General features: G+C 39.8%; 1 protein-coding gene across 1 annotated transcript in view; it reads right to left on the bottom strand.

The window, feature by feature from the left end:
* LOC116399108 (calcium/calmodulin-dependent 3',5'-cyclic nucleotide phosphodiesterase 1C-like) overlaps positions 1 to 17,019 on the bottom strand; it is a 33,444-nt gene that overhangs the window by 877 nt on the left and 15,548 nt on the right. Inside the window, exons 11-16 of the mRNA XM_031875997.1 lie at positions 16,506 to 16,607; positions 12,112 to 12,232; positions 11,406 to 11,487; positions 9,550 to 9,670; positions 5,664 to 5,827; positions 4,951 to 5,229 (exon numbers count right to left, since the gene is read on the bottom strand). Coding sequence (XP_031731857.1) covers positions 4,951 to 5,229; positions 5,664 to 5,827; positions 9,550 to 9,670; positions 11,406 to 11,487; positions 12,112 to 12,232; positions 16,506 to 16,607 — 869 coding nt within the window. The remainder of the gene's footprint in view (positions 1 to 4,950; positions 5,230 to 5,663; positions 5,828 to 9,549; positions 9,671 to 11,405; positions 11,488 to 12,111; positions 12,233 to 16,505; positions 16,608 to 17,019) is intronic.

Here is a 17,019-nt window from a genome sequence, read left to right as displayed (position 1 = left end):
GAACTTTATTAATCCCGAAAGAAATTTTTGTGCCAGAGTTTGATCACAAATTACAACAGAATAACAAAAAAAAATTGAATAAAAATATAAACATGAACAATAAAATAACAAATATTAAGTGTAAAGTAAGTTAAGTAATACTGACACCAGTGCATAATAGAGACTACAATAGAAAGGTCATATGGAGCATGACTTATATTGTCAGTGATATTGAAAAGAAGTATGAAAATATATTGCATAGTATAATAAAAATAATATTGAACATTAAATTGAAATGAAATTAAAGCTGCGAGCAGCATTGATCGGTCCCTCGCAACTTCACGCACGTCGAGGGTACTAGCAGGACTCTGGCCATGCATTTCTGTGACCGTCATACACTGCGTGCAGTAGTTAAACAGTATTTCCTGGTACTGGCAGGACTCTGGGTGACACGGCCATGAATTTCTGTGTCCACAACACTCTGCGTGCACGAGTGAGATATTTCCTGCGTAGACCAGAAGCGTCGCAAGATCATGTTGCCAGGTCTTAAGCCTGAAATGTTTTGAGTGTACATCCGATACAATCATAAATGTAAGCCTTTAAAGATCATTAAGAAAATGAATGTGTGTGAATGCGCTTCAGTGTTTGTAACATAACAGACTGTCAGTTTACTGGGATGGGGTTCAACTCCCTGCAGTGTCCTGCCGATTGTATTTGGACTTACATGAAAGTTAACAAAACAGTAGTGCCATTTGCTGTTACTTGAACACTTTAATTTAACACTGTTTTCATTTTAAGCTCTTCTGCAACTTTAGATTGTAGTGTGAAGCATTCATTATAACGTTTAACCTGATTCTCATGTAGAAGCTCTGGACAGATCATTTATGCTAATACCCACCGACAGTGGCTTGATAACCACTTTTATCTAATTTCTGCTCTCCAAGCATCTTAGTTTGCACATGTTTAGATCAGAGAAGTATTTTTCTCATGGTGTGCCCACAAACCCTTTCAATAAGTTCAGTGTTTGGGCCGCTGTAATTATAGAATCCTGCTTACGTCCGTGCTTATCAGTAGGTGGCGCTATGACTATGAGTTAATATTGGCATGCAGAAGTCCTAAAACCATGACAATCAACAAGCATGTCAACTTTGGGACAGTTTTGACAAAGTACAGTCGAGTTACAACAGCTTGATGGATGATGGCGAACCATATAAAATGGCCATCACACCATATCCACGTCGTTCGATGAAACCTAAAGCTTTTAGTAACTTTTAATCGCTAAGGTCTTTAGATTGTTCTGACCAAATTCTAAGGTGATCGGATTAATTGCCTACGAGGAGTTCGTAGTACAGCACCTGGAAATGGAAAAAAAACACGAGAAATTCATACAGAATTCAAAATGGCTGACTTCCGGTTGGGTTTAGCATGGTCTCAAGAGACTTTATTTTAAGTCCACATGTGATACATGTGCCTACCATATTTTGTAAATCTATGTGAAACGTACAGCGAGGGCTGCTTCGTCGAAATTTTGTAGGGGGCGCTATTGAGCCGATTTGCCACTCTGAACCAATAAAATCATATTATAGAACTACATTTTGGGCTTTAAATGTGTATGCCAAGTTTACTTATGTTTCGAGCATTTCTAGCCTCTCAAAAACACCTTAATATTTCATGGTGAAGAATGCGTCGTCACGGCAACAGCTTTTCACGAAACAACAAGCTTTGAGTAACTTTTCATCACAAAGGTCTTTAGACTGTACCGACCAAATTTGAAGTTGATCTGATTAATTCCTTAGGAGGAGTTTGTTAAAGTGCAACGCCTGGAAATGACAAAAACGACACTAAAAATTCAGAACAAATTCAAAATGGCTGACTTCCGGTTGGTTTAGAGCATGGCCCCAGGAGACTTTTATTTAAGTCCATATGTGATACATGTTCCTACCAAATTTCATACATCTAGGTCAAACATACTGCGAGGGCTGCTTCGTCGACATTTTGTAGGGGGCGCTATTGAGCCGATTTGCCACTCTGAACCAATAAAATCATATTCTACAACTACATTTCGGGCTTGTAATCTGCTTGCCAAGTTTGCTTATGTTTCGAGCATTTTTAGCCTCTCAAAATGACCTTCGTTGTTAACGGCGAAGACTGCATCGCCACGGCAACGGCGTTCGACGAAACATCAAAAGCTTCATGAACTGGCATTATGAACTTCTTATATTTGTGTGGAACTAATTTGAAATTGATTTGATTTACCTACTAAGAGAAACAAGCCAAAGTATAAAGACTTTAACTTCCTGTTACCAGTAGGTGGCGCTATGACTATGATTCAAAATTGGCCTGCAGATGTCTTCAGGCCTGGAGTCTAATCAAACATGTGAAATCTGGCAAAGATCTGATGATGTGGAGTCGAGTTACATCAGTTTATTCGTTCATGGCGAAGGATCGAAATTCGCCAAGCCGCCACGTCGCCGCCCTTTGACAACTTCTTACAATTTTCACAATGAAGCATTATCAAGGTATTAAGGCTGTTCTGACAACATTTTAGAGGGATCTGATTAATCTGTGAGGAGCAGGATGTCAAAGTACACAACTTACAACTTCCAGTTGTCACTAGGTGGCGCTATTACTATGATTATAAATTATCATATAGATGTGTTCCAGGTCAGGATGTTATGACATATGAGAGATTTGGAGCAGATTAGACAATGTATGGCCGAGTTACAACTTCCTGTTTCGCGGCGAATGGTGTTTTTTGACGCCGCACCACGGACACAATAGTTCGATAACTTTTTGATCTTTGAGTAACTTTTCACTGCCAAGGTCTCAAGCGCATACTGACCGAATCTGAAGTCAATCAGGTCAAATCTCTGGGAGGAGTTCGTTAAAGTATGATGCCTTGAAATGGTCCAAAAACGTCATCGAATTAAAAATGGCCGACTTCCTGTTTGGTTTAGAGAAAAATTCCAAGAGGATTTTTTGTGCGTCTCATCACGATCCACATTCCTACCAAATTTCATACAGCTAGGTGAAACCCGATGTTGGGGCTACTCAATAGGGGCGCTATCGAGCCAATATTTCATACCGCAGCTGGACACCCCAATCAGACTGCAATTTTCGCAAATTCTGGCTTGCGTGCCAAATTTCACAAAATTCCCAGTATCCCAAGCACCTCCTTTTTGCGACGAAACACTAAGAATAAGAATAATAATAATAATAATAAACAATCGAAAAACAATAGGTCCTCCGCTCCGACTACGTCGGTGCTCGGGCCCTAATAAACAATCGAATAACAATAGGTCCTCCGCTCCGACTACGTCGGTGCTCGGGCCCTAATAATAATAATAAACATACGAAAAAACAATAGGTCCTCCGCTCCGACTATGTCGGTGGTCGGGCCCTAATTATGCACGATGTTGAAAGACGTAATATTGCACATGATATGGTTATTATTGTTGTAAGTGTCTAATGATTGAGCTGTCCTTCCTGCAGAAGGGGAGGAGTTATATAGTTTGATGGCCACAGGTAGAAAAGACTTCCTGTGGCGTTCTGTGGAGCCGAGGTGGTCTCAGTCTATGCTGGAGGTGCTCTGACGTGACTTCAGTGGGACGTGCAGGGGATGAGAGGCATTGTCCAGAATACTGAATATTTTCCAGACTCCAGTTCCACTCCCAGGACAGAAAGCTGACAGAATACATTCATCAACATCAGAAAAGGAAGTGTGGGGACTGAATTAAGTGCAGCAAACTTTGAGATAATCACAGCCGACATTTGCCGTTGCAAATTGGCTACAACTACATTTCATTGTTCAACACTGTCTTGCATAATGACAATAAATGATCCTTGAATCCTTGAAGCATTGCAGTCTTTGAGCTGTGTCTGTGTGTGCATGTATCACATTTCATTCTAACTGTGAGAACTTCTTGCAACTTGTGCAACTCTCTAAAAATCAACAAAATCTACAAAGTCAGCATTATGCACCAAACACTAGGCATCTCGGATGGTTCACATAGCCATTGCTTTTTTTAAAGCCATGTAAATGCAACCAAGGAGCATTAGAGACAGATTATATTTTGACTGTTCATCAACTGTTTTTTTGGTTTAGCAGTCCTGGTGAGTTACTGGTTTGCTTTATTTCTATTTTTTCCCCCAATACCCATTCATTGTCTACTTGTCCCCCAGATGCCCCAGGCTTTTCCACTTTATGTCTTCTGTCCAGCAGCAACTCCTTCCCCTCCAGTCCCAGTCACGTGACCTTCCCCACCCACCTGCTCACCTGTTTCCACTTTCCTTCCTGCAGAATCAAACCAGTGCTTCTCCATTCATTCCCTGTTGGATCGTTGCTTTGTTACTTGATGCCATTGCTTTTGAGCCTCCGATGCGCTGACCTGGTACCTGTACCTGTCTGTCTGCCAGCACCTTTCCCCCGCTCCATTCCCGTTTCCTGTGGACCCTCACTTAACCTGTCCAGACTTGCTACCCATGCCAGTAAGCCTTTGTATTTTCATAAATCAGTTTCTTTATTTTGCAAATACTGCACCTGTCCACCACAATTACTGTATATTATATATATACATATATATAAATAATTTTATATTTGGTGTGTGTTATATTTGAAACATATATTTAAACACTTTCTCTATTTTCCGATTAGATTCTCATTATGTACTTTCTCTTTATACATATTTAATGAACATTGTTGGAAGGAGCCTGAGATCCCTGTAGTTGTTGTGCATATTACAATAAAATGTAAATAGTCAAAATCGGACTTCCGTAAAAGTAACAACTAACTATATTTGTAAAGAGTACCAGTATCAGTATTCGCCACTGAAAAATAGTAAAGGGGAAACGGTCGAGTAACATTTTAAGCGTACCTGAGCACAGTACTACAGTACTACTAAGGTGTATGTACTTAGTTACTTTTATACTGTGTAATTGTTCTCACAGTGAGGAAGCTGTCGGGATGCTTACCGTTCTGACGCTGCCGCTGCTGCTTCTTTGTGTGGCCCTCAGGCTTCTTCTTGTCTGTGTTATTTGGGCCTGATCCTGCAGGTCCCCCTGTAATATTGTCTCCTGCCTCCTCTTTGGACTTTTGAACCTCCTGCATCCTGTTCTCCACCTCCACCTGTCCCTCCACATCTGTCTTCATCTCCTGTCCTGAATTGGGACTCTTCGACTGTTTCTCCTCTTCTGTGTTCTCCTCCTGCTGGCCACCCTCCTCTGCCTCCTTCTTGACCTTTTCCTCCAGTTCTACCGGAACACACGCACACGCACACACACACACACACACACACACACTATTCTCTATAATGTTGCTTCATTTGACATCACTACACTCAGAAGAAGTTAGGATGTGCTGAGCCACGGAGAGAACGTGTCAAAGCTGCTGCTTATGTTTGTCATGCTTGTCGGTCGCGGGCTCATTCACATGAAGAGAAGAAGTTAAATGCTGGTCTTAGTAACAAACAGACTGGGCCTGTATTTGTCCCTTTTAATTACACACTATCAATCTATCATACAACATTATTTCTCGTGACACTGTGTTTAGCTGCAGGTCACATGATGTCTTCTCAGAGCTAATACGCTTGGAGCTGGTTCTCAGATCTCTATTTGAAATTCTAGATCCCAGATTGGAAGGAGCCATGTCAAGAGTGAGAGATAGTGAGTGGTGAGTGTGGCTATACCTTTGGTTGCCTGGGCCTTCCATGTCTCCCTGTTGTGATGAATCTCTTTGTTCCATGTGACCTTGAAGCTCTTGAAGTCCACCAGATTCAGAGGGCAGCTGATCTCTGAACCTGTACTCTTCACACTAGACAGCTTTCCATCACTGCCACTGATACTGTTGACACTGTGGACAGTGTAGAGATGCATGTGCACACACAAACACATACACACACGTCCTTTCAGTCATGTTGAGAGTTATAAAGCTAGTGCCTCTCGTTGGAGTGAGCGCCACCTTTCATATCGGATAGATAGATAGATAGTTACTTTATTAATCCCGAAAGGTGACATTTTTTTGCTACAGCAGCATTTACAGATACAGGTAAAGCAATACAAATAACACAATATATACAACAAAATAGAATTATATTAAACTAACTAACTAAACTATAGTACAAAGATTTAACCAAACAAACAAACAACATCAGTGTAGTGTTGTTATAGTTGTGTGAATGATCTGGCCAGAGGTGGTTTATTGTAAAGTCTTATTGCAGTGGGCAGGAATGTTCTCCTGCATCTGTCCTTGTGACAGCGGAGCTGGATGAGTCTGTTTACACTTAAAAGTAATAATAATTACTTGTTAACATGTAAAGATATGTAAATATTGTTGCTAGCTTGTTGAGATGATAATGCAGCCATGATAGTCGATCAGACGTTGAATTCAGTGATGCTTTTGAATCCCGGCCGCAAACGACAAACCATACAAATTTAAATGTCAGTTTTTGACCTAACTGTAGTGACTTTTAACAAAATATCTGACAATATCTATAAGCCACTGAGGGGCGAACGGGAGAACTTGTTCGGATGCGTGTTATAGCCTAAAAACAAACCACTCTTAACAAGTTGTTCCTGTCCCACACAACTGATTCTTATCACCAGGCAGTTACCTACATGCACTTCTATATGCCCCACCCTGTGTTCAATGCCAGAACTGCATGTATACATTCACCTTGTGCTTTTAAAAAGATAAACTAAAACATACAAAAACATTATGCTCCAACAATTTCAATAACACCAGCATTGATTTGTTTCATCACCGTACAGGAATATCATTTAGTTTATATATTAAAAAAACATGTTTAAGTGTGCAGTTACTCTTTAATGCACCACGCTATCACAACAGCAAAGCTGTGTTTACATTTCAAAGGGAGTTTGAGACTCACAGAAAATCCTTAACGTTACTGTGAGGAGCTTTTAATTGGTTATGAAAGTGTCTTTAATACTGATGTATCGATATGAACTACATAAGCAAACAAGACCATCAGCGCGAAGAGTGGCTGTTTCTATCTAGGTATGGAGGTGGAGAGCTCTTGCAGGTGGTGGAGAGCTCCATGCCCTGTTGCAGCGGCTTCTCTTCCGGCCAGGTGTTGCTATTTAATATTCATTTGAAACTATGTGTAGTATTTGACATATTCCTTTTGGTGACTCCTAGAGGTAGCATTAGAAAAGCCACTATTGCTGATGGCAACAGACAATTTAACTGCCATAATTATTATTTGTCATTATTTGATATTTGTTTACATATTATTATTTATACAACTTCTTTTGATGAAAATTGATTTTTTTTTTCTTTTTTTTTTTAATAATGTGGAAAATTGCAGGGGCAGGTCAGTGTTAAGTGTGCTTTTTAATGTTTTATGAAACTCTGCCCAAAAAGGTTGTATCACTGGACACTCCCAGATTACATGCCAGTGATTTGCTTCCTGAGCCCCACATCGTCTCCAACATGTAGCATCTCCTCCAGCGAAGCGCGCCTTCTGCTTCGGTGTGATAAAGAAACGAATAACACACTTCCACGCAAATTCTCGCCACACGTGAGAATTGGTGCATTTCCATTGAAATTTACACACATCTAACCAGTCCTCGTTTGATATTGAGAGGTTACCTTCTCTTTCCCATTTTTCTTTAACATATCCTACATTGTGCGACTTTTTTGTCATAAGGCCTTTGTAGGATCTAGAGATAATTCCCTTATTTGAATGATTTTGGTAGGCACCGAGAAATATTCTCAATATTGGCTCATCGAGGTCGGTTGTATTTCTAATGTTATGTTCAAAATGGTTGCGTATCTGGAGGTCTCTATAGAAATCCGATTTTTCAAGAGAATATTTTTTCCTCAGGTGTTCAAAGTCCTTTAGTTGTCCCTTTTCTGTCAGAGAATAGAATGTTGTTATACCTTTTGGGATCCAGGATTTAAATCTATGGTCCATTTCATTTGGTTTGAATCCCGGATGATAGGCAGTATGATGATAGTGAAGTATTTGTAGTTTTTGATCTAGTTTATATTTTTCTTTTATCACGTTCCAGATTTTTAAATGGAATTTGATCCATGGATTTTGTAAATTGTCTATAAGTTTTCCCAAGTTTTTATGGGCCAATACTGCATGAATTGGGGGATCATTCATAATAGAGAGTTCAATATCTTTCCACCCAGCACAATAAGCTGGGGTACACATGTTAATTAAAGGTTTAATCTGGACAGCATAGAAGTAATCCTTAAAATTGGGTAGACCCATTCCGCCTTCCTCTTTTGTGAGTTGTAGAGTTTTAAATTGAATCCTTGGTTTTTTCCCTTGCCAAATAAATCTTGAAAGGATTGATTATTAAGGAATGAAAATTGATTTTTAATGTATTAACACATAGGAACTATGTTTACGTCCTATGTTGTGCAGGGACAAATTTTTTGAGGGAATTTCCTCAAAGAGGAAGTGGCATACGTTTTTATATTCCGCTTAAAGACTTTAGTTTAAGTTAAAAGTTGCTTTGCCCGTTTTAGAAGATTTAATGGCGTTCAAGTGGATTGATTCCCTCTGCGCTGTATGTTTATTAATTTTTCATGTTTCGTGTCTACAGCTTGAGTGTGATGCAAATGCAAGTTTATTTTGTATATTGTCATCTATTTTGAACAGTTCGACGTTGAATTTGATGACAGTGATGTTGACTGATGTGCAATTAAGACAAATAAATCCATCAGTAACAGAAGAACCACGGTTGTGTATTTCCTAGAGTGAGTGATATACAGTTCATCTTTCAAACTATCGTTTTGTATTCTACATATATTTATAAAATGTAAATTGTTTGATTAAAAAGACTAAATTGTATATATCACCTCAACGTTAATTCTAAATCTAGTTCATGTAGAGAGCCGGTCTTGTTGTTTACTCATCTCACAGCCCCACACTGACATATAGTGTCAAAATTATACCTGGGTATTTGATGAGTTTTTTTGTGTCATAGATCTTTTTATGTTTTTTGATTACGGATTATGAATGTCTGTCAGGAAAAAAGAAACTAGACGACAGACTACATTCATGTTAAAGCAATCCACAAGTGTTTTTGACATGTTGCAGTCCCATGCAACACCCTATAAACTAATACTACAGTATGAACTATATACTAATCTTGTGGCAGTAAGAATGTTAAAGGTGGTAGTCCCACCCTAACAGGTACAACAACATTAACAGTGAAGTGAGAAGACCATCTGTATGCTCACTCACAGTCCGGCCCAGATAGGTGATATCACCTGTGTGGGTGGACTCTGGGTGAGCAGGACCTTTAATAATTGAACGGGCTTACTCTAAGTCCAGCCCGTCTTGTCCAAGCAGGAGAAGATTGATATTGTTATTAGAGTGGTGGGGCATGTTAATTTGAAACCACATATTTAGATGGTATGACACTGTGTATAATCAATAACACACTTCTATAACATTGTGATTGAGTTTCATCAGAGAAACATGTACGCTGTACGTGTCAGGAGGTATTTTCTACACTACAGGATAATGTCAGTATTAGCTAACAACATAAGTCTCAGGAATGTCATGCAGAACATGAGGGTCTTTTGTGTGTCACCTAGAGTGTCTGAAGCCAGCCGATCCAGAGCAAGATGCCTCCTCAATAAGCGGTGTCATAATCTTCTCGATCATTTCCGTCAACACTGTAAATGTTGGCTCCACGATGAAGTCAATGAATCCTGCAGGAAAAGGTAGACATGCCCAATTAAAATTCACTTTACCTTCTGCTTGTTCTTGCTAATACCAGGACATCTTTAGATATTGAAAGACTTTGTTGGTAACTTGAGATGAGGGCAAAACCACCTGAGTTAGGGTCAGATGGTTCATATGTATAATATAATCAATATAACAATATTTCATACAGTGTAGTTTGGAGGCAAATATGGACACAATTAAAGGAGAGAATTTCAATGAGCCTGAGTCCTATCCAGTCTATCAAAAAAGAAAAGAATGGCCCAAGCCCGACCCCAATCAACTCAGTGTTGGGTCCCGATTGGCTTGCAGACCTCTTTTCTAAACAGTGTGACCAACTTGCCGGATTTCTCGCTGAATTTAGCAACTTTTCAGACCCTCGAGTAACATTGACGCTATGGCTCTGAAACTTACTCTGGATCGGAACTTTTCCAACTGCAAGAAAATGGTGTACTGTGTTATAAGTATAGTATATTGCTTTCATGACAATCAAAAGTTTTGTGGAGTTTTTCTGCCTTTACAACAATCAACCAATCAGTTAAGATCTATTTTTATAGCACCATTCACAAACCTCTATTGTCACAGAACACTTCACAGATTACAAACAAAGAAACCAACATTTTGCCCGATATTCAATACTTAATGTAAATAAATATACGGTACAGATGTGCATATGAAGTCATGTGGCAACTTTTAGCAACTTTTTGGAGCTACTGCTAGCTACTCCCATTGGAATAAAGTTGCCAACATTGCTTCTAAACCAAAAACTTCAAACCACACATGTTCCAGAAGGAATCTAGTCCAAACATCAGCAGAGGTACATGAGGACTTTTCTGGGTTTTTTTGCACCCGTCAACAGAAAAAGTGCTGTGCTTTGCTCGAGACATGTTACCAGGTCGCCGACATTAAGGAAATCACTTTGGTGGACAGTTTGTTGTTTGGGTTTGGTGGGTCCTAAATGACCCTCAGGAAACTGCTCCAGTGATGTGCTGGATGTGAGCTGCCCTCTGCAGCACTTTACGGCCCATGCTGGTGCAGCTGCCTTACCAGGTGACAAAACAACATGTCAGGAGGCTCTCTGTAGTGTCCCTGAAAATTTGGGGCCTCAGGCCAAATGATTGGGGGGTCAGTCCCACCCCCCTTTCTTGTAATTCACAATGACCTCCTTGGTCTTGGCGACATTCAGGGAGAAGTGGTTGTCCTGGCATCACTGGTCGCACCACCATTGGGATCCCCACAGGTAGCTCAGATTAAATGAAGGCTTGTTTTTCACTTAGGTGCTTGTCTGTTAAAAACCTGCCTTTTCCTTCCTCCACTCAGCAATCAGATCTTCAGATCCAGATCTACTAACCTCTGGATTGACCTCGAAGCCCTGAGCAGTTTCTACCGCTCTTCCTCACCTAAGGTGACAGACTAATCTTTAGTTTCACCAGTTTGTTCGTCCACTATATAACCATTATAACTTAAGCAGAGCTCAAATTAATGAATACACACCACACACCAGGTTTTGGTTGCATGATTGTTATGGTCATGACCCCCAATCCACAAAACGGAACAAAATGGCGGATCAAATCTCGAGACACAGTAAAACAACGGTTTTCATAACAGAGAAGATAGTCCGCTGGACAGGACCGTTCGTGAAAATACTAAAGAACAAACACAATGACCCCTGACGACTACGTATGAATTAACTGGATTTGTGGTGTCATTTGTAGACCTTACCAATCTGAGACTGTGCCACCATGGTGGATTTGCGGTCACAGAGAGGGGAGAAAGGTAGACCCAGCTCTGCTTCTTTATCACCCTGAAAACAAATGTAGCATCACAAGGTACTGTCAGTACAGGGACACTTGGGCAGGTTCACTTACACATAATCTCATCATCTTCGTTTACTTATTTATCCTTTCTTTCTTACACCAGTCTTGTCTACGTCTTTTCTACATGTCTACGCATATTTTTTTTGACTTATATAGACACCTTAGTGTGTTATTATGGAGAGTCCCAAAATAGCAACAGTAATTACACATAGATTTTCGAATCACTGTTCTCGCTGAAGACAAATATGTGTAGCTTGTATCAATGTTTGAGATGTATAGCACAAAAAAACCACCAGACGAATGTTGTAGCAAATATGTTAATATACTCTCGTTGTGCGGTTACTATATGTTATATTACTTAAGATCTACCAAAATGCAAAAACTAGAAAGGAAAGACTGGGAGAGCTGCTCAATGTGGGCGGAGTCGAGCTACGCGGAGACTGCAAATCAGGCCAGTTTTGCCTATGAAATACATATTGATGATGTCTGATGTCAGAAACATTTTATTAACACCCAGAGCACTCATCTGGCTGTGGTATAAATGCTAACCCACTAATATTGCTTCATTAATAGTAAAGCAAGAAGTAGGTGGCATGTTTTTAGGGCGTTACCTGTCTGAAGAACTCCTCCAGAAGGGATGTAGTCCAGCGATGATGGAGGTCCCAGTGTTTGGCAGGGTGGCTGATGTCAGCAGTGTGCAGCAGCAGGGATAAGGCCTTTGGTTTGTCAATCCTGCAAGTACAGTTCAGTCAGTCAAGGACACAACATGCTGCTGTGCAACTGCTAAAGACAAGTACTTGCTTGAGTGGCTCATGTACATTATGAAAATATTTGTGTCTTGTTATATTAACAGAGACTGTAACTCGAAAGACCTTTATTTGTTTGAGACAATATTCAGTAAGTTTGTTTATGACATATCTCACATTTAAAAACAGCGCTGTGGTACCGGTAAGAACAGACAACGTGTACCTTGTGTGTATTTGAGCGGATGTATGTTTCTTGTTTTGTACCTAGGTGTGCAACGACTGCTCAATTCATCTATTTTTTCAAAGTCCTGACATTGTTAAGTGCACTAAAAAGCAGGCATTATATGGTGCTCAAGCAGCTAGTGCCTGTGTAAATGGACTGTACTTGTATAGCGCTTTTCTAGTCTTCTGAACACAACATATCATCATTCACCCATTCATATACACCTGCCCATCAGAACTTTAACATTCATACACACCGCAGGCCGTAGGCACAGCTACGGGAGCAATTATGTTAAGACACTTAACCCCAAGGACGACCCTGTAACATAAGCCACAGTCGATCATGGGAGACCCTTTTACTGCTGGGTCAAATCCAACCTGTGGCTCTTTACTGCATGTTATCTCCCCTTCCTATCCATCCCTCTGCCCTTTACGTTCAACAATAGTCTTACAAATGTTAGCATTTCTATCTTCACATTTGGCTGATTCAATACTGTATACAACATGGGAAAAAAATAAGCATATGATGTTGGACTACCTAAAAAGTGTTTTACAGTGTATTAAGCCTGTACTGAATGGATCCAGGCTTCGAAACTTCATTCATAACATTGACATTCATATTCTTATAATTCATGACTTACAGAAACTTTGCAATAGACTACATTCAATATCTCTCACAGACACGGCGCTCCTCGTCTCTGCAATTTCCTCAGTGCAAATGTCACTCCTAAAGATGAACGTTTGGATTTATTACAGAATATACAGATTTGCATTTCCATTAGGCTCCCAGGGAAGTTCAGCTCTCTGTACTTTTGTAGTTTCTTACTGAAAATCTGTGGTTTAAAGTTTAGTTTCTGCAGTGGCGAGCCGTGTATTTTATACCTGGGCCTTCAGTGCTGTCCTACTACAGTTGAACCACCTCCTAAAAACCTCATTATGATGCCAGCATGGCGGGATGCTTCGTCATTAACGGACAATGCATATACTCAAAATCAATGTAATTAACACAAGAACCAGAACACAAGAACCAGTCACATGTATTTATATGACAACAAAGCAGGTAGAATAACATAAAACCCAAATAACATGATTCAACAGGCCTCTGCACAATCCAGCAAAGCTGCGGCGCTAAAACACACAATCCACCACACACTCAAGAGCACCATTTAAATATTATTCACATCAGAGGGAACAATATTAACCATATCATAAAAACGACACGATAGAAACATTAACACAGTAGTAACGCTACTGCAGATGTAAAACAACAAAAACACCACTTACCAAAGCTGCTGTTCACTATTTAAAGACAAAGTCCATCCTCCTTTCTTTGTTTACAAAGAGTTCAATGACACGGTTGTACAGTACATGGGTTCAGTTCCAGCAAGAGGCCCTTCTCAATTCATGGACGCCAGTGATGACAGTCAAGCCTCCCCAGTTGTATTTTTTGAATACGTTTTAATGTGTTTGAGGGCTGAAAATGTCTGCTCAACAGAGGCAGCAGAAATTGGGATTGTCACCGCCAAACATGGCAAAAAGCTAAAAATGTAATGTCACGTAAAAATTCTTACATCTCTTTAAACTTTAACTCTTACTAATACAAAGTTCTGCTAGCTAGTTTCACAACAGTCATGCTAGCCCACTGACCAATCAAGCCGCACATTAATGCTGACATACTTGTAGGCCAGCTAGAAGCTCTGACATGTCAAAGAATACGGCCAATATGTCAAACTAAAGATCTGATTGGTTGAAGACTATGACAATCAACACTATTGTCCCCATTTACTTAACCTGCAAAGGGATTCCCTGGTAATTCTGAAGGCCTCCGGGCAGATTCTTTTAACCTAGAAACAACATAGGGGCGAAATCTGATTGGATAAAAGCTCTACTTAAAACAAGCTGCGCTGGAAGCAGAGCAACTGAGGAAGACAGTAACTATGCAATAAGATAATAAGCTAATGGGAAAAAATATACATGTATTTATTTACAATACATGTGTATTTATGAAATAATTAAATTATAAAATAGCTATAACTTTGGGATTCTGTTACAATTACAGCTCTATAGGAGTCGTGTTAAGTTGCTGCTGGTGAAAACTCAACATTTCCTAATACCATAAGCTTTCAAATAACAAAATAACAGGGGAGTTTTGTTGTAAAGAATATAGGAAATTAAATGTGTTTATCCACCATTTTACAGCCGCTCCTTTCACCACTTCATGTCGGTAGTTTAGCTGTTTTGACTGTGATAAAAGTTCACTCAGCTCCACGAAAAGCCTACAGGTAGATGTGATGAGCAACATGATTTCATAGAGACTTAAGATCATGAATAAATCTACTCTGAGGCATATCGGTTTCCTTTCAGTCTTTGAAAACAAAACAGGATAATCTAAAATATGTTGTTATAACGTGAAAAGCTTCTTGTTTTAATGAAAAACATTATAAACTTCATGTTGTAGTGCGATTCTGATCCGGTGTGTGGAAATCTTGTTGTTTTACTCAGTGGGGATATGGGAATTATGGAGGAATACATTAACGGAAATTGATGACTTTTGGAAACAGGTTTGACTCCACGCTAAGTTCCTCTATGTTACATTAAAATGTGCTTTATGGAGGAGCAGAAATGCAAGGCTCAGCTTTCACTCTCTCACATCACTGTGTTCACTCACTTTACTGGTGCTATCTGGTGGTCGCTGGTGCACACTGCAACTCGTGCTTGAATTAACTGGATAAATCAAAAGTCCCCCCTCCCTCTCTGCCACCACAGGGCAGCTTCACCAGTGAAACCAGCAAATTCTGTAGGCACTGGTAAAGCATGGACCACTGCGACCTGTTAGCAAGATCCTATAAGATCAATGTATATAGTTTTTGTTATATATTTTTCATGGATCAGCTGTTGTTTCGCAAAACTACAACATTAGCATGATGAAAAATGGTCAATCCAAACAATCTGTGTAAAGCCTCTAACTTTATGTACCTTACTACGCAGGTGAGTCCAAAAGTCAGTAACCGACAACCAGCAGACAAGAGACAGGACTATAAATACACAAGAAACTAGTTAGACCAGACACAGGTGGGCAGACACAAGGGCAGCCTGAACTCTGATTAAAGAGCAATGCTGATGAGACTAATACAACACAGGTGATCACAGAAAAAAAGGAGGGAAAACCAACACAGGTGATCACAGAAAAAAGGAGGGAAAACCACAAAGACAGGAAGTCAAACTACCATAGGACACAAGAGGCAGCGAATTTCAAAAATAAAACAGGAAACAAACTAAATCAAAACCAAGATCGTGACACCCATCTACTGAGCATCAGTAAAATTGGTGAGAAGATGTACCTGTAAAGAGTGAAAAAGGATATTAAAAGTCAATACCCTCCCAGTCACAACCTGTTCACCCTGCTGCCGTAATTATCAAAAATGTTTAAAATGATTAGGCACCGATGAAGCTGTGAGTGTTTGGGGTGGTTTAAGACTGGATCTGTAAAACCCTTACATCCACCCTCCACATATAATATAGCTTGTGTATGTTTTTTTTCTCATATAGCAAAATGGGACTACAAGCGGCCTTTTGTTTCACAACCCTGTTGTACAGTGACTATAAATAACCTTGCAACTTGTAACACCGACAGCCGTCCCTTCAGGCCTCCTACCAAAGCCACTCTCATCCCAAACTTACAAGTAGAGGTTAAAGAACTGATATAGTAATTATTAGTGGTATTAATAGTAGATTATATGTAAACAAATAGCCAAGGCAAAATTAGTAGGGGCCAAAGAATCATTTTTCTCAGGCAAGTACAATGTTCACTCAGCTAGTGGACAAAGTCAGTGCAAGTTAAATCAGGTTGTATTCAGCTAAAACAACACCACGACAAAGAAATTCACAAGTTACAACACAACACATTTTCACTCAAGTGATATCTGACATTATTATAATGGTGGTATCCCAACTTTGCGTCCTGACTTGATAGTGTCAGCATCAGCATTGTGAAGGACCTGAGGCCCGTTTATGACTTGAGTGAATCCACTACTCACGCCTCAAGTTGCTGCAGGACGCTTTTCATGCCTTTGATCTGCTGGAAGTGGCAGGACATGTCTGTGGCCAACACCATCTCCACTACCAGTGCCCGCAGTTCTCTGAAAGAGTGAATGACAGTAACATACTTTATATCAAAAACTATTGGATGTATTGCCACAAACATTCATGTTCCCTTTAAAATGAATCATAAATAAAGCTTGAGGAAAGTTTCATCACAGAAGACAGTCTGAGATGTATTCATCTCGTTGCTGTCAAATTTGAAAACCCTTCTCTGTTCCTGACAGCAATTCAGTGCTAGATCGATGCAACTGTCCTCCAAACCATTAAACTCCAGGTTAGCCCCCAAGGTACCCAGTTTTTGCAAAATACTTAAAGTATCATTTAATTCTCCTTTTCTCTAAAATTCCAATTTGTTTCTTCCTGTTTCCTCCATTTAAGTACTAGTAGGAAGCATTAAGTATTTAATATGTACTGATTCCTACAGTGTAAATTGAGGGTTGTATTGTATAG

The sequence above is a fragment of the Anarrhichthys ocellatus genome, unplaced genomic scaffold (assembly GCF_004355925.1).
Source record: "Anarrhichthys ocellatus isolate YVR2014 unplaced genomic scaffold, GSC_Weel_1.0 scaffold101, whole genome shotgun sequence".
NCBI lineage: Eukaryota > Metazoa > Chordata > Actinopteri > Perciformes > Anarhichadidae > Anarrhichthys > Anarrhichthys ocellatus.
The sequence above is the reverse complement of the archived record's forward strand: the minus strand, read 5'-3'. Positions and strand labels throughout refer to the sequence as shown.